The 17,606-nt window shown below is 43.1% G+C and overlaps 6 protein-coding genes across 6 annotated transcripts; 3 read left to right on the top strand and 3 right to left on the bottom strand.

The window, feature by feature from the left end:
- Positions 1-1,048: 1,048 nt before the first annotated feature.
- On the bottom strand, positions 1,049-1,567 carry EAE98_008897 (uncharacterized protein; the record flags this gene model as incomplete). Its single annotated transcript, XM_038956520.1, has 3 exons — positions 1,049-1,153; positions 1,206-1,487; positions 1,541-1,567. 3 exons carry the CDS (start codon positions 1,565-1,567, stop codon positions 1,049-1,051), a joined length of 414 nt encoding a protein of 137 aa, XP_038807232.1.
- A 194-nt stretch (positions 1,568-1,761) lies between these two features.
- Positions 1,762-2,860, top strand: EAE98_008896 (uncharacterized protein; the record flags this gene model as incomplete). Its single annotated transcript, XM_038956519.1, has 2 exons — positions 1,762-1,809; positions 1,862-2,860. The coding sequence occupies 2 exons, from the start codon at positions 1,762-1,764 to the stop codon at positions 2,858-2,860; spliced, it is 1,047 nt and encodes a 348-aa protein (XP_038807231.1).
- Positions 2,861-4,193: 1,333 nt separating this feature from the next.
- EAE98_008895 (uncharacterized protein) lies at positions 4,194-5,923 on the top strand (the record flags this gene model as incomplete). Its single annotated transcript, XM_038956518.1, has 3 exons — positions 4,194-4,410; positions 4,464-5,075; positions 5,124-5,923. The coding sequence occupies 3 exons, from the start codon at positions 4,194-4,196 to the stop codon at positions 5,921-5,923; spliced, it is 1,629 nt and encodes a 542-aa protein (XP_038807230.1).
- Positions 5,924-6,802: 879 nt separating this feature from the next.
- On the bottom strand, positions 6,803-7,615 carry EAE98_008894 (uncharacterized protein; the record flags this gene model as incomplete). The annotated part of the gene is made up of 1 exon (XM_038956517.1): positions 6,803-7,615. One exon carries the CDS (start codon positions 7,613-7,615, stop codon positions 6,803-6,805), a length of 813 nt encoding a protein of 270 aa, XP_038807229.1.
- Positions 7,616-8,203: 588 nt separating this feature from the next.
- Positions 8,204-10,488, top strand: EAE98_008893 (uncharacterized protein). Its single transcript, XM_038956516.1, has 4 exons — positions 8,204-8,279; positions 8,434-8,536; positions 8,725-8,829; positions 8,888-10,488. Exon 4 carries the CDS (start codon positions 8,926-8,928, stop codon positions 9,133-9,135), a length of 210 nt encoding a protein of 69 aa, XP_038807228.1. The 5' UTR covers positions 8,204-8,279; positions 8,434-8,536; positions 8,725-8,829; positions 8,888-8,925; the 3' UTR covers positions 9,136-10,488.
- Positions 10,489-12,005: 1,517 nt separating this feature from the next.
- EAE98_008892 (uncharacterized protein) lies at positions 12,006-16,477 on the bottom strand (the record flags this gene model as incomplete). The annotated part of the gene is made up of 3 exons (XM_038956515.1): positions 14,583-16,477; positions 14,166-14,526; positions 12,006-14,084 (listed from the first exon to the last, which is right to left on the bottom strand). The coding sequence occupies exons 1-3, from the start codon at positions 15,110-15,112 to the stop codon at positions 12,006-12,008; spliced, it is 2,970 nt and encodes a 989-aa protein (XP_038807227.1). The 5' UTR covers positions 15,113-16,477.
- Between the last annotated feature and the right edge of the window lie 1,129 nt (positions 16,478-17,606).

Genomic DNA, 17,606 nt, shown 5'->3' with positions numbered 1-17,606 from the left:
TGGGTGATGTGAAAATTGACGCACATGTTATCATCAATCGCAATGGCCACCATCACTTACCGTGCAAATTTAGATAAATGAATACCGTGATATACAGCTCAGCCTTGAGTGATTATTGGTTGATAATATTTGTTATTTGTCGTGATACACAAACTGGGTGGGATCGACCAATTGCGTTCATGCAGCTAGTGAGCACGCAAGATATACCAAAGCACCATCATCACCCCGGGATAAGATATTGTGCGTTAATCCGCACGACTTCATGTCCAATATCGGAACATTTTTAATGGTTGGCTTAATACCGGTAAAGATAAGCTTCTCGAAGACGACCTCGCAAAATCGATGCTGGATGATTGATCTCCGACTAGTAAGGAAGTACTTTCCTTCCAGAAACAACTGGTTATCACTTTTGGCTGCGGTCTCCAGCGCTCAATCTTCGATGCGAGAAAAAAAACCAAATTTGACAGATGAGAATCCGAGAACGGCAGAATAGAAAGTCTTAGAACATAAAGAAAAGCTGCTTCGTATAATCGTGAAGCAGTCTGATTTTAAGGACAAGCATTTTATTTTCAAGTCAAGATGAAGCATTATATTGAAAATTCTTGAGATCTCTAACAACTGTCGCCAGTCTCCAAGTTCGAATCAAACAACGAGTTTTGGATGATACCATTTAGACTGCTTGATGCTTAAGTTGAAAACTATACATATCCGAGATCTAATGTGAGAACTTGCAGCCTCAAGAAGTTTTATATATCCATGTGAAATATCACAAGATCGCTCCTGACTTCAAGGGGTACATCTTGAATCGGTCACTCTGTGTTTGTCCGGTCATTCAGTCCTTCGATAATGGTTCGCGTATCGTTCTGAAATCCACATCGACGTCCAGGGGTACGCACTGAATAGACCACACATTGGAAACGAACAAATTTGCATGATTTATGTCATTAAGATATCCTCTCATAGAAACTATAACGCCGTAAAATGCTCCTTGGGTATTGAACGCCGTTCCATCGATATGGGTAAACTAAATTTTTCCTGCGCTTCTTCCTTACGCTGGGGGTGTCTCATGCACAACAACGAGTATGTATTTTGGATCCGGGACAATCACAAGCTCATGTTTCTTCGTTCGTAGACGCAGGAGTTTAACCTCATCCTAATATTATGTCAGGTTGGCATTCCCGCATCACAGTCCGATTTCAACAAACCTCAACATCTAGTCCCTGCACAAGTCCCCCGGCTGATTTCACAAAACTCCATACCATAGAAGCTAATTCTTCGATACCTTGGCTCTCCGTGTTGGCTGCTGTGCTCGAATCTTCAGTCGCAACACTAGTATTGTTTGATCTAGAGGCTGAACGGAAGGCTGAGAACGATCCCGAGTTCTGAATGATGGTACCACTAGAGGTTTCAAGCACCAGTGTCGCCTCTACCCCGGGTTTCTTAGAGAGTCGTGCTAGAGTCTCTGCCAAAGCTTCTGCGCCGCTGCCCTTCAATTACTGTTAGTAAATGCTTGCGAACAATAGAGTTCAATATAACGTACAGTAAGCTGGTCGGTCATTTGAGGCATATCTGTTAATGTAGTGCAATCAGTGAGTTGTGAAAACAAATGGGTGCTGTAAACAATTAATGATACCCATGTGCAGGGGTAACATCGGAGTGCGGCGTAACCAGTTGTTCCGGGAGCTTAGTTGGGAACTTTTTTATTTTGCAGTCTCCAGATTCTTTCGAAGGCATCATTTTCCATAATAGTAATTATTCGCAATGGGTTTAAGCGCGAGAAAAAAGAGGGAAAAGAAGAAGGACTTTCAAGTGAGAATACTATCCCCTATTTCGGTTTACACAATTGACCCAATATTTCTAGAAAGTAAAACTTCGAGTTGGCAAGACTAAAGCAAAAGCCGACAACTTTACAGACACCAGTTTCAAGTCCAAATCAATTGTTGTAAATCAACAATCTCTTACAACTGCTGCACCTTCGAATGTTGTACAATTCACCCATTATCTTTCATTGGCATCGACCTCAAAATCAGACACTCAACGAAAAGATGCGCTCTCATATCTTACGACTCAACTCTCTTCTCAACCCGTAAACGAATCAATACCCATCCCAACTGCTGTTATTCTCCCAAAACTCCTACCTTTAATCCTTGATGGAAATGCCTCTGTGCGAGCACAGCTTCTCAAATTCCTTCGACTTTTACCACCTGCAGATATCGGTGATCGAGCAGAATCCGCCTTACTATACACAAGAGCTGGTATGACACATTTGGCCACCGAAATTCGAGTAGATGCTTTAGCCGTACTAGAATGGCTTCTTCAAGTTGCAGGAGAAGATGTAGTCTCATGTCCGGGTGGGTGGGTGAAAACATTGAAAAGTTTCATGTCAATGATAGGCTGGACTACAAGTAGCGCGACGTCAAAATGGTCATCTGCAAGTAGAGTTAGTTTTGGAATAAGTAGAGCTAGTTTTGAGAAGTCAGGGAAAACTCTTCCAAGACAATTGATGGTGCTTTCCCAATTTCTCAAGGCTGGCCTTGTGGAACCGGAAATGGTTGCGCAGCCTACTACGAAGGGAGATAATTTCCCGATATTCGATGTCGAGCGACATATGATACCTTCTAGAGCGAACGCATATGCGCATCTCAATCTATTTGGGTCATCGAGAGATGAAGAAGGAGAAATGTATATTGACAGAGAAGATCGCCAAAGAGTTTTCCACAAAAGATTCGAGGCAGATTTACTCATAGGAGTAGAGCATGCTAAGAGGGAAGCAGGTGAAGCTGGCAGAGCTGCAGCAGTTCTCACCAAAGTTCTACGGGATGGTATGAATGATTATAGTGGCGTTGATGATACCCAATAAAAGGACTTCAAGGTGGAGTTCAAGGTGTTTTACTAGGATGTCGTATACAATGCTGTTCAATTCATTTTATCCAATCTCTCATTTCTTCAATTCCCATCCTAGTCCTGGCGTGTCACTTATTTCTATTGTATATGTACCTAGGTGATTCGCCAAACTCAAACCAGGTGGCATATGACTCTCGGAAGTACCATTAAAATTGCCCTTCAATAGAAGCAGTATCATTATTATACAGTTTGATTGTACGCAGAGAAGCTCTAGGGGCGAAAGAAGTATATAGACTTCAGCAATTGCAGAATTTCTTGCAAATCTCAGAATGATCTCACAGAATGTACCTGAAAATGAAGATGTTTCGATGCTTAGAATCCCTCGATGTATCGATTTCGTTTGTGACCTCTCCGAATCTATCTGAAAAATTGACTTCATGCGAATTAGCGAATCATCTGACGAATTATCTGGAATAGTCAATAATTATGAGCGATTCCAAGAAAGGTTCTTAGATGTTTGAATACTTAAAAGATCCAGACAGACAGCTTCAACACTAACACAAAGAAAGTTAGACTAAATGCACCCCACCTTCCGGAAACGCTCTGAGACCAACAAGACCCACCAACCCACCCAATGCTCTCGTCATGTCCAACAAACACGCGCTTCACTAGGTAACGATGAAATGGCAATCAATATCTGAACATTACATTTCAGAAAGCATCATTGCCAGCTATAGAATAATTTGTGAGTTGACTGATCTTTATGAATTCCTTTGCCCATGTGTACCTCCATTCGGATTTCTTGTCTGCCCTATCATGCAGAAACTATGCCAAGCGGTAAACGTGTAGCATTGCAAGGCTGTCACAGCTGGCTTTGAATCTCATCTTACTTAGTAGTTCGAAAGGGAATTTAAAGCTGTTCAATTAGCTTCATGGGTACTTCAAACATGTTCTTATTACCATTCTGGTGTGTTTGAACTGTTCCTTTCTGTTGGCACGACGCAAATGCAAGTGCAGCAGATCCCCGGGCTCTCATAGGCTCATTATTTCACCCCTTTTCACGCGATGGCATTGTGTTACTGACCAACAACTATTGTAGGTTAAATTAATAATCATCTTAAGCATCACGCCACTCTCTCTTCTTTCCGGAGACGTCACATGACTCTTCATATCTCTGATATTGCACTTGGTCGATGACTCTTTTAAGCTGGTTGCTACCGTCAGATACCTTCCACTCAATCTTTTACCCTGAATGTGAATGCCAGATTTGATTTCGAATATCTGCACAAAAAGAAACTGCGACAGTGAGCACTTCTCAATACGTATCCAAGAAAATACTTTCTTTCATTATGACAAGAGTGGAAATCAAGCCAGGCTCGCCTGTCGAGGAAAGGCTAATAAAGAGTGAAGATTCTGGGGATGAAACTCTGCAAATGGATTTACCGGATATCGCAGCAGATAGTATTTTCGATGACGTAGATGTCGAAGACGAAGAGTCTGAATATGTGGATGGGAATTTTGAAGGCTTGGTGTTCATTAATGGTATTGAACACTTTGTTTGTCCAGGTAAATTGACAAGTGAAATACTATGCTGATGCCTGCTAATGGAGATATATAAGGGTTTAAGATCCGACAACTTCCTACGCCAATGATCGTCAAAAGGTCTTTAAGAATGCTCTATAATACCATCGTCAAGGGGAATCTAGTATTAGATCCAAACTATCAGAGAGCTAGTGTATGGGACGAAGGACGTGCTTCTACTCTTATTACTTCAGTGTTGATGGGATATTTCATTCCTCCAATCGTTCTTAATGTCCAAACAGTAATCAACAAATTGAAGGACGGCCGGAAAGAGGTGAAGCACATGCGGATCTGTGTTGATGGAAAGCAACGCTTGACATCGCTTTTTAAGTTTATGAGTGGAGAGATCGGATTTTTGGACAATTCACACCCGCCGAAAAAATGGTACTATTGTCAACCAACTATCAATGGTGTGTTGACACCGAGTAGCAACAGAAACATTTGTCCAGATGGATTGAAGAAGTTTTTCGACGACAAGGTCTTCTGTTGCTATGAGTACGACCATCTGACACAAGAGACTGAAGAAACTATGTTCCAGCTTGTCCAGCGGGGAATTGCTTTATCGCCAGCTGAGAAAATGAGAGCAATGTCCACTGAGTGGGCTAGATTTACTCGCATATATGAGGATGATTATGCCATGGTGATCAACTGTAAGTCCCCTGTAGTTTACGCGAGGAACATGGCTAATGGGTGATTAGTATCAAAGCAAAGTCGTGCATCAGGCTTTCGTCTTATTCTCACTATATTTACTATGATTCAAGAAGTTCTATCTGGACCAGCCAACGGTCGAAGGAGGAAAACTGTGCCCTCACTTCAAGCCAGTCCCCAAGCACTTATGCGTGTCCTAGAAGATCCAGAACCAATATCTATGGGTCTCAAACTCGCTTTCAAGGACGTATTCGACAGGTTTGAATCACTGATCAAGTTATCGTCCACGAAGTTACCAGACGGCCAATATGAAGTCCAACAGAACTCAGTTTTTGATCCCGCTCCCGAGTTTCTGAAGGAGGCGGATGTGAACCATGTCCGCACTTTCTCACCACTAGAGTTAGTAGCCACAGGTATTCTAATATCGTACCATAAAGACAGGCGATCAGACGACGTTCTTCTTTCAGACATCAAATCCCTACGTCGCTTTCTACGATTGAAACATAAAGATCTCAGAGTCAACGCTCAATGCTGGGCCACGGCTTGGGAATTCATCTCTGAGCACGTTCATCGAAATCCCAATCCCCTGAATAATTTTGCTCTTCGTTTACAATCGCATCGGGAAAAGAATGGAGCTGCTATCCCTACAGAGAGGGGTATAAGGAGGGCAAGATCGAATTCGGATTCCAGTACGCTGTCGAGTTTAGATTCGTTGTTCGAGGCTGAGGTTGAGCGGGACCGGGATGATTCGAGTGAGGACCCGGAGAGTAATTCTTCCGTGTCTAGTTCGAGTAAGAGGGTTTTGGTTGATTCTGCTGGTAATGAGTCTTCTAAAAGAGTGAAGATGTAATCTTGCATTGTCGGCGCAATGTTTCACGTTGATTGTTCTCCTGGTGAATCGGCTGATGGGAATTTGGTTTGCTGCATTTTTGGGATTTGTTTTGCCGCATTTTCTCACGTGTAAAGAGTTTTCTAGCCAAGCTTTGGCATGATGGGTAGAGTAGATGTGTTTATGCCGGCGCTCAGCTTCGTGTTTGGGAACCTTGTTTGTGGCGGTTCACAGCAATGCATCAGGAAGGGTGTACATGGTAGAATTACAGTTTGATTATTGTATGATAGAGATATAGAGCTTTGGTTAATAAGGATAATACGTAAAGAGTTTGAGCTGATCGTGATCATTTTCTTCATGTGAAAAACGTGTGTCATTTTATTGACCTACTTTCAGCTAGACATTTTAACTAACTTGATATCAAACCCTTCGGTCCCGTCTTGTAGAAATTGGATCATGGATGGATTGCTCATTTATCCTTTTAACAAGGACATGAAAGATTAAACTTTGAGGGATACATTGAGCAAGGTATAAACAACTACCAAAGTTACTAATATATATATTCGAAAACTTCACCAACATACATCAATTCGAATGACTGAAAAGTAGTTTGGCAGTATTGGTGGGCCGGTTGCCTTCGTCTGTGTTCGGGCGTTTGTTACCGAGTGGTGCCCTGTCAGACGAGTTTAAAGGAGAATTGTAACATTAGGGTTTCGACCTGAAGTTTTGCATTTTTTGGCCCTCTTTCTCTTGAGTTTTATCTCTTTTTGCCAGAATCGTTTTTTTGGTTATAATGGACTGTGATGGTGGTGATGGTGGTGGAGCTTGGTAAGCGAATGACATAAATTTTGTATTACATATTCACTTGTGATCAATCGGTCTCATAGCAATATCCTAGCATCACAACTCCCAAGAAGCTCCCAATCCCAATCCCTCAACCGCCCATTCCTTCCATCCTTTCTTTTCTCCTACCAATCTCACTTTCTCCCACTCTTCTCTTTCGACAGACCTCCACTCCTCAATAGGTATCCAACCAATATACGCGCGATCCCCAAATCCTCCTATCCAGTAGATTTCCTGCACAACCAAGCGAACCCACTCGCTATGATGAATATGGTTACCTGGTAACCAATATTTAGCATCGGGGTGCGTGTCGACAAAACATTGTCTTAACTCTTGTTCTTCTGCAGGAGAAGTAGTGATGGGTTCGAGGTATCCCAGGATGCTGAACCGCGGTTGATTTGCCGCCGAAAATGCGAATGGGTCTGGCTTAGAGGATATGCGGGATTTAGGAGGGTAAGGAGGGGTCCAAGATAGGGAGAGAGAGATATTTGGGTTTGAGACTGCGTTTTTGAAGGTGGTTGCTATGCTGAGAGCGAGGATAGTAGGATTGTTAGTTGTCGGTTCACAGTCAGCTATGTAGTCCATGAGACCGATGGGGATATTCTGGAGATTGGAAGGGCGGTTTTCGAAAGTTGATGATGAGTTGGGGAAGATAGTCGAGAGGGTTCCGAGTGGCGTGAGATGGAGAATGCGACGGGCGAGAATGGCGCTTTCGCGGGATGTAGGTATGCGATTTGTAGATTCGGTAGAGGATGGATTATTGATAACGTTCTCTGGAGAAGAAATGGCGATTGGTATGGATGAACTGCTTGTAAGTTGAAGGAGAGTGCTCAAGAGCAAGGCTCCCAATGGGACTTTTGAGAGGTACATTGCGAAAGAGCTTGAGGAAGCAGGGTAAATGTTTATTAGAGGTAATGGAGGCCAAATGAAGATGTGTTTATATGATAAATATTCAATAGAAAATTGACATTCACTATGTAATAGTTACATAATAAGATGGTTTATAACCTTACCGCTGATGAGATGTGATGGTACTCGTGAACAATCCGAAACTCGGAAGGGATTACGGTGATAACAATGGATCTGATAACGATAAGATCTCTTGGCGTTCATGTGATTGAATCTCTTGACACAAGTCGTTATCAATTTGAAATTGTACCTTTAGACTGGAAGTAAAGAATTAAAACCTTCAAAGTTTTGAGATGAGTACAGCACGGTACAGTGTGAGGAAAATCTCAAAAGCATATTTATGTGTTAATTAATGGAGAAAATGAATTGATATGCTGATTGAGCATGTTCATGTTGTATTGTGTTTTTTTGGTGTTCTTCTGCGCAAGAATTGAAGAACGACAAGAGAACAAGGCTCGCTCGTGTATATAATTGTCACGTGATCCAAGATGAAGGGCTGCCTAATTTCGAAGCCCTAGCATTTTTAGTGCGAAACACCAAGCGATGGTGCTAGAGTAAGCAGCAAAGAAAGAGTATACCGACGCATCTCACGAATCCATCGACAACCCAACAATTCAGCAACCGCGTACGTATACCCATATTATTTTATCAAATCTACGGTTCCTGCCATCTCTAGAATCGCTCGCAGATTTTCAAATTGATTTCCTCATCTCTGCGAAACCGATCTACTTGCATCTCAAGGGGAAGAACATCACCGCTTACATTTGCCACTTTTACAGTTATCGGAAATATCAATCGACAATATCCCGATAAACCGCAATCATGGGAAAGGTTCACGGATCCCTCGCTCGTGCCGGAAAGGTCAAGTCTCAAACACCAAAGGTACGATTCCTCTGATATAATTCTCGATGGAAGTCATGGACACCGAAATGGGCGGGTTGGAGTGGCGAACAAGATCTTGAGGGTCATTTAGGCAGCAACATGGGAGCATGGAAACGGGAATGGGATGCTTTGAAAGGCTGCACATGATTTTGATGAATCAAATCATGCTAATACGATATCACAAATAGGTTGAGCCACAAGAGAAGAAGAAGCGCCCTAAGGGACGTGCTGCCAAGAGAGAGAAGTTCGTTCGTCGTTTCGTCAACGTTACTTTGACCGGTGGCAAGAGAAAGGTTCGACAACACCATAAACATTATCGAATCCAAGGTGGTTTGCTAATCCAGGAAATAGATGAACCCCAACCCAGGAGCTTAAATAACCAAAAATTGATGGATGGGGAACAAGAGGGGCGTTGCTTGTTACTATACACAAGAATTTCACCACGATGGGTTTACGATTACGATTCAGGAACTAGAGAATATCTACTCCAAGTTCGGACGGGAATCCATTGGTTGAAGGGAAAGCAATCTTCTGTAATGGGCGTATATGTACATTTGAGGAAGTGGTTTGCTGCTGAATTGAGATCAATGTTATCTTGATCTTTCTCCGTCTCAATACTTGTTCATTGGTTTCTGCAGATGTGATGTGATATTACGATGTTTTCTTACGCTGCAAAATGGTTAAGGCGAACTGGGCAGCCCATTTGTGCGGGGCATCGGCCGAGGTCTTGAGAAATCGATATGGGCTTGCCATTGGCCAGGGGTACTAGAGATTCTGGCCACAAATCTCGGTCCCGTATATTTCATAGGGATCTGACGACAATCAACAAGTTTCGACGTCTTCCTCACATTTCTCTTTTTGTGTTCTGAACATCCGCCACCCACATATAATACACATGCAACGGCCATATCACGACTTGAATGAACCTTTGCACTGAAACCATCATGTTGCTCCCATTACGTCTCAACTGAAATCACTTGTGAAAGATGACAAGATGTCAAAAGATCGCTTACTTTTCTTGACTGTCGCCATGAATCTTGGTCTCAGATCTCTTTTCAGCGCTCCTTGCATGATTTCTTGTTTTCTATCCTATATGTACAACATCTTTATTTCTTTCTTTTGATGGCGAAATCAAGGCCATAGTAAACGTGCCGTTTGGTTCCTTGATCACCATTGTATAATACCAAATTATCGAGGAAGCGAGCTTTAAAGGTGTCTGTTTTCCTTCGTGCTCTTTTTCATTCGTATTTATACAAGTTGCCAGTTCATCTTCGCTCTCTGGGTGTATGGAACAGACGCTCTAAACTACACTGAGATTTTCTAGGGGATTATGACACATGATTGTAGCCTCTTTTTTTGCCTCCATCGGATGCTTCGATGACTGGTGATCAATCCAAAACCTACAATATGAAAGGTGTTCAGCATCCATCCGAATGCGCTGTTCAAACCTTTCTCGGATATTGAGTTTTTGATAGTACCTATCTTCTCGACTGTCATATCTTCCTTCACTCACTCAGACTTGGCTTGTTTTCGCTGTTACTGAATCCCTAAACCTGGGTACCGAAAATCGACTCACGCGATGAAATTCTCGCATACACTGGCGTAGCATAGCGCGGCTAAAATTGACATCTATGTCGCTTCAGTTGTTCTATAATCTTCCTGAATATTGATGTCGTGACCTGTAAAATGAGGTTTCGTGGGATGAGATATCGATAGATATATCAACCATGGAGGAGCAAATCAAATTCGAGGAAATGGGATAGGAATGAGAGGTTTTTTGGATGCGGATTGAGAATGTGTTTTATACATATCATGCTTTTTAGAAGATCTGTGTCTGTGTCTGTATAGAAAAGATAGATGGCTTCATTTTCTTTCTTTCGTTCTTTGTCAAGTAGATATTTCAAAACTACTCGTATTTATCGATTCAACTACATGGCCAGCTCCAACTAGCCGGCTCCAAATAACACCACCAATACAAATACAAATACAAATACAAATACAAATACAAATTCAAAAAAATCCCTCAATACCACCCACCCACCCACCTCATCAACTTTACCAACTCTCCAACCTCATAACCCTAACATAAGATGACATTTCTGTAATCAACCCTCCCCCCTCCCCCAAAAAACCCTTCATCACCACATCTCTCTGGGAAAACTTACACTTACCTACTAGGTAGTCCCCCCCTCTCCTCCCCTTTCCAAAAAAAGAAAACAAAACAAAAGAAATCCAGCACGAAATCTCAATCTCCCCTCCCCTCCGTCTAGACTTTCTCTCGAGTCTCGAACTTCTACGCAGATTGTATCTAATCTAAATTATCTAATCCACCTACCTATACCTACCTACCTACCTAACAATATTCAACATTCAAGAACTTTTATCAAGTTTAAAAATCTTCTCTCTCATTCATTCATTGCATTCGCCATGCACACACAAATCCAGATCAAAGTCGAAGTCAAAATCAGTCAGTCAATCAATCAATCAAATGAATCAAGATCATATTATTCTCCAACTGCCACTATCTTAGTATCTCAGCCGTATTCTCACATATTCTCTGGCCTCTTTCTGTGCACTCTACTACATTCCCATTGCCATCATTGCCATTCCCATCGTAATTGCGATGCCTGCCAACCATCCAAGCGCAACAACCGAATTCAGATCCATCGACCCAGTCCAACCAAATTCCTTCAACCCCGTGAATCCATCCAGCACAGCCAAGCCAGCATGCTCTCCCCAATCTCTTCATGCCCCCAGAAATAGAAGTCCCTGTAACAACCCGTCTATCCGGATATCAAATCATGTCATTAAAGAACCCCTCAAACCCTTGATGCGCTGCTCCGACAAAAAGACCAAAAATCAATGTGCAAAAACAAGAGTAAAATCAAACCAAGCCAAGGCCAACCCCTATCATATCCACCCACACGTCAGCCAACCCAGTACAATCCGTACCCATCATCCGTATCTGCTGCAAATAGTTCGCGCGCAGACACAAATATCATGGCCATAATCTCCCAACTCTCAAAATCTTTCAAGCACAGTGCAAAAGAAGAAAAATCAAATTCGCACGATCAAAGTCTCATTGCTCTTAATTTGCGTACAAGAGTTAGAGGATCGAACGAGTAGGTAGAATAGAAGGAAAAGTAACATGATATCAAAGTTCTTAATGCTGGAAACAGAAGGGAAAAAAACAAGTTTCAAAAGAGCCTCCCAATAATCCCGCCCCTTCGTGGGGTATATAACCTGAGATGCATTACGTTGATTCGATCCATTAAGAAAGAAAAAAGCATCATCATCGTATCATTTGTATCTTAAAATATAAAGCGCGAATCCTCGCTGGTATCATAAAAGGACGAGTATAAGTAACTCCAAGGAACAATCAATTGTAGCCACCAACCCCAGAAAAGATCATAGGAAGGAAAGAACGTCTATTGACGTCATTGGTAAAGAGAACGACAAAGAAGCTCGATCAGAGACTCATGGTTAGCCATTCCCATTCTTGAGGACCAGCACCGGAGCCATTAGGTCCATTTTGACTATTCATAGTCATTCCATGTTGTGAACCTCCCATGCCCATTTGCATTCCAGAACCTCCTTGCCCCATCATTGGTCTTGCTGGCATACCAAATCCATTGCCTAGGCCCATGGATCCATTGGTGCCCATCAATCCCATGCCAATAGACTTTGCAGCCTCGTTGCTACCAGTAGAAGCTTCAGGCGAATCAATATCCATACTCTCAATTGCACTAACACTTTTGCTATGTCTTCTTTGTCGCTTAGGTACTGCATTTGATCGAGGCATACTAGATGCTGCACCAGGGCCGGGTGTTGCTTTGGGTGGAGCAGCTGCTATAGGAACCACACCCTTGCCTCCGCTAACACCTGTTGTGCCTGAAGAAGAGCCCGCAGAACCATGGTAGGAAGTTGGAGTACTGCCCGCAGTGCTTCCACCATTTCCTAATGAACCTGTAATTGAAGGGGGGCTAGCACTCTCATTTGCATTTCTTCCATGGCTGCTCGTGGGTGTTGTTACTTGAGTTTGCGGGGCTGTGCTGACCATGCTTGTTGCTGCAACTATCGAGTTCTTTCTAGTGTTGGGTCCACTACTCATTGTGCCTATTTTCTTAGAAGCTCTCGTTGAAGCGCCACCCGAGTTACCAATAGGAAGTGTAGCACCAGATCCTCTATTTCGCTTTTTGATGACATCGGTTTTTAAGGATAAGGGACGTACAACACCGTGGAGCTTAAGGAAGAGACCGCAGGCATTGCAAAGTGGGTGACCTTCAGGGTTTCGTCTCCAGAGAGGTGTTGTTTGTGTAAAACAATTCGTACAAGTTGTCGGTACCCCATTATCTCCTTGACCAGCTGCCGCTAAATTGGTAGTCGAGCCATGCTTAGATCCACCAGGAGATCCTGGTCTACTGGGTGCAACTGATGAAAATCCTGACATGTTGTTGGTATCTGGTGGTGAATTTGATGCAGAAGGGCCTGAGTTGTCAAACATGCTATTCTGGCCGAGAAGTACTGCATTTGGTGTCGAGGCAGTTCGAGGAATCTTTTGTCTTCTATCATTTCTTGAACGATTATCGGAAACGGATTGAGTAGAGCCGTGATGTCTCCCAAGGGAACCTCCAGATCCATCCCACTCTAATGGTGACGATACCATTTCTGTTCCTCCAATGGTGACTTGTTTTCTTGGCGGACCTCCTGGATATCGTGCTGCCTGAGTATTGAATTGTCCTGACAAACTAGCATCCCACTGCAAGCTACCACTTCCATGCATATCCATGTTCTGGTCGTCCAAAGGTGACTGGGCAAAATCGTGCTGTAACATGAGTGTTCGATCGGCAAAAGCTTGACTTTCATCATCTTCGTTATCGGAATCGGCTCCAAATGAAAACATGTGTTCGTGACCAATCTGGACACCAGGGGATCGCACAGGATGATCGGGTTGGAAGACTTGGGATGGATCTATGTGTTGTGACAGATTAAATCCACCGGCGGAGGCAAAGGAGTTATTCGAGGGGCCGGAGGTTGTCACTGCAGTGAACATGGATCCTCCGTTGCCGTTGTACATATATTGCGGTGCCATAGAATTGGAAAGACTTGAAGGCCCTTGATTGAAAGTGTGAGGGCGTTGGTGTCGCATATTCATTCCGTGTGAAAAGTACATTTCCTGTCCCTCTGGAATGGGCTGAGGAGTAGAGACTGTGGAAGGATAAGCGCTTCCAGGAGGAGAATAATAGTCGTTTGAGTTCAAGGAGGAAGACGGCATCGAAGCATTGTTGTACATCGAAGAGAACGGTCCATGGGGAACGAGGGGTGAATGGGAGGGAGAGAAGTTAAAGTTTTGTTGGAAAGGGCCTGCTGAGGTGATAATCGGGTCATTGTCCATGTTGAAAGTGTCTAGTTGAAATGGTACACCTGGCACTCCGTGGTTAAATGGTGGGTGAGATTGATTCAAAGAGTATTCTTGAAGATCATCGGGGTCATTTGGAATCATTATGCTGTTGACTTGCGGCGAAAAATCGGCCGGTCGTTTGCGGGCCTGTTAGTTTTGTCAGTCCCCAACCTTGATGGCGCTTAAGATGTGATTTAATTTTAGAACCACGGGAAAGGGAAAACCTACACGTCGCTCATCAATACTTGTTTTCCTCACGTTTCTCTGCACGTAATTGAATTCTTCGTTACTTCGAGGAGCGTGGTGAGGAACCGGAACAGATTGTGGGACCGAAAAGTGCTGTGTCGATTCTTTCCGCATTTTGATAGGAATCGCCGAAGCTATCGAGTTAGACGATCTGTCAATCTCTTTTTTCGTAAGTTCCGGGGAAGGCGACGTGGCGATTCCTGTTGGTGTGGATATACTATCGGAAAGGATATAATCGTCCAAATTCATGGCATCAGAAGTGTCTACAGTATTTTGGTCTGTAGATTTTCTCAGCTGAGCAATTCCACTTGGTCCAGTCGAAGTCTGATTTTGTTGAGATAAACTATTATTACTGTTAGGGTTTCCTTTGTAAACATCAAGGACTCGTCGACTTCATACCGAGCATTTTCTTCCTCCTGCTTGCGCTTTCGCAGATTCATTGCCATCATGCGCCATGTCAAGTTCTCCAATCGCTCCTGGTTTGGCAGAGTCTTTTTTGTTTTACTGTATAACTTCCAGATCTGTGTTGCCAAAGGATCCTTCTTTTGCATCTCATCCGTGTTATCGAGCTCCTCGCCGGCGGAGCCATCTTTCCAAGTCGGAAAGAAACTCTCACCAAGCAAATCATCGCGCGCACGGCTTGACGCTGGGTGATCCAGTTTGTCTTCCTGAGCTTTTGCGCTCGCGCCAGAGCTCTTTGTTTGGTCGTTAATGTTATCGTAAGTAGTCGTTGATTGATTCGCAGATGTCGGTTGAGTAGATTGATTTTCGGGCCTTCGAGGAAATCTATAATCGTGCTGTGTCCCTATCGATTCTGATGCTGTATTATTATTTATTTGCGAGTCTCCACTTGTATGCCAGTCTTCAGATGAGTCGCGGAATCTTTGTAGATACCCCCCACGCTCAAGGTATTGTGCCGTTCCAGGCATTTTGTTGGAGCGACACACCTCCTTCTCGGACGGTCCTCGCCCAATGTAACAGTAATCCCGCAACCGAATCCAATCCTAGGATGCTTCCGCAGAAAATGAGCTTATGGCTATATTCTGTGAATATATTATTTGTGTTTCTGTTCTTCGGGGGAGGGGTTGTTAAATCGAACGATCCCTTTGAGCACACTTAAACTTTCCGAATTTGCGACGATTGGACGAAGGTCGAACAAATCTAGAGTTGTTTTCAAATATGCACTGTTGGATCCGCAATCTTTTTTTTTTCCTGTTAACCCCAAATGCAGCGAGTCAGATGGAAGTGGTGTCGCAAATTTCGGAAATCTTGGCCGAAGATTGGTGGATGACAGACAATTGTTCAAGGGTGTACTTGAGTATTGTTCTTCTTTTCAGGTCGGTATCCGCCAGATTCCAAAGCCTTGGTTCGTGCTGAAAAGAATACGAGTTGAATGGAAGTTTCCGAGCGTATACTTGGAAGTGAATAGAATAAGGATATGTATGTATGTATGTGTGGATGTATGTATGTGAGTGTGTATATGTATATGTAAAAGTATTGATGGTAGATATGGTAGATGTGGTAGAATGTGGTATGGAAGAGTCTTAAAATAAAGTATGACGGTAAATTTGTAATATGAATGTGGGTAGTGAGTGTGAGTGGGCTGTGGATTGTGGGTTGAATGTTGGTTGTAATATTAGATAGTGCGGTCTGTAGTGTAGGTAGTGTAGTGTCGTCTGTAGTCTGTAGTCTGTAGTCTGTAGTCTGTGAAAAGGTAGGGTGAAGAAAAAAAGAAGACTTCCGATTTCTTTTCTTCAAACCTCAAAGAGACTTTCTTTCTCTTTCTCTGTCTCTGTCTCTTTCTTTTTCTTTTTCTCCTCTTTCGATGATTGACCAGTGCATCCACACGCTTCTCTCGCCCTGCCTTGTCTGTCTGTTAAGTACTTTTCCCTTCTTCTCTTCTGGTCTCTCGCTCTGACTCGAGATTCTGAGGGTTTGAGTTCGTCAAACAAAATTGGATTTAACTTTGGATTGTGAAGGAGAAAGACATCCAGCAAAGCAATAACGAATCACTCTAATAACATGGGATGGGATGGTATTGTATTATTGTCAATGGATATTCCAGGTTCTGTAGTTCCATATGAAAAAAGGACTGTACCGTAGCATGATCCGGGTGTATTAATTCTGGTCTGCGTATGGTGGAGGGTCAGTGGAGTAGAACTAAATTACTCCCCTCCACCCACTAACAAAAATTGTAGGTGGTCGTACCGAACGAGCAAAGACCTAATATGCTTGCTTCTTTGTGGATATCACTGAAAAGATGGATGGATGGATGGATGGATGGATGGATGGATCATGGGCGGATGGGTGTGAAATGTGGATGGAATTATGGATTCGAATTTAGATGAAATCTATCATGGACGGAGGAAATGGGGGAGAGATCAAACATGTTCAACTACTACATACATACGAATCCCAAATGCTTGGATCTTGAGTGGCCATCAGACCGTTCATGCTCACGCTGTTGTAGATGTTCTTGCTTCGTGTTGGTATTCATCAAGTGCAATCTACATGTAGGTGTGTCTACGAGCACACTTCTCAACAAGGCTCTGGCGGTCGATATAACATGTACGGAGCAGATGGTACCGAATTGAAGGCACCCAAACATAGAGTTGTAAGCTAGTCAGTATCACATTGATACATTAGCTCTCCTGTCTGTTGATATTCCACAGCCTCCATTGGCTCCAGATGGATTCGCGTACTTGAGTAGAGCACGAATCACGAATCACGACTCACGATTCACAATGCAACTTCGAATCTAGTGTCCATATTTAACAAGGAAAATGGTAGCTGCTGGATGCCGCGCTGGTGGAAGACACAGTAGGTACATTGGCATCGAAAAGGCTAAATAGTGAAATCGAAAAGCCAAAAAGCTTCCAGAATCATGAATAAGGTTCAATCATGTCTAGGGAACCCTATTCACGTACAAAGAAAATGAGAAGTCGGTCATGATTCATGGTTGACAGTGAGTGATCTACTTCATCGTGACCAAAGCATAATGCTGTCCACGTATTGATCTCCTCTCAATAATGTAAGGATATCGTATTCCACGAGGAAAGTGGCAAAGGGTCATTGAGGGGTTAGTTTGTGGGTACAATATAATATCCTCAGTCTCCAAAACTTGCCTCTCAACTCACTCACGACTCACGAGACAGAAAGAACGGAGACACTTTCGATTCAATTCTCCCCACATTGGGGACTGAAATAGGATTCAAGGATCATCGCAAAACAAAAAGCCTCTACTACATACATACATACTGTATGCTGTATGCTGTATGCTGCAATGTACTGCGATGCAATAGCTAGGGATTCTGAGATACCTTGTACTTTACTGCTTTGTGATTGCCAGACAAAGACAAAAAGTGCTGCATGAAGTTACGATTAATTTGGTTACTTGGGTAAGATTCTGGCCGCTGCACCACC

Source organism: Botrytis deweyae (genome assembly GCF_014898535.1).
Source record: "Botrytis deweyae strain B1 chromosome Unknown BDEW_024, whole genome shotgun sequence".
NCBI classification, from domain to species: domain Eukaryota; kingdom Fungi; phylum Ascomycota; class Leotiomycetes; order Helotiales; family Sclerotiniaceae; genus Botrytis; species Botrytis deweyae.
This window is presented reverse-complemented; position numbering and strand designations above follow the sequence as displayed.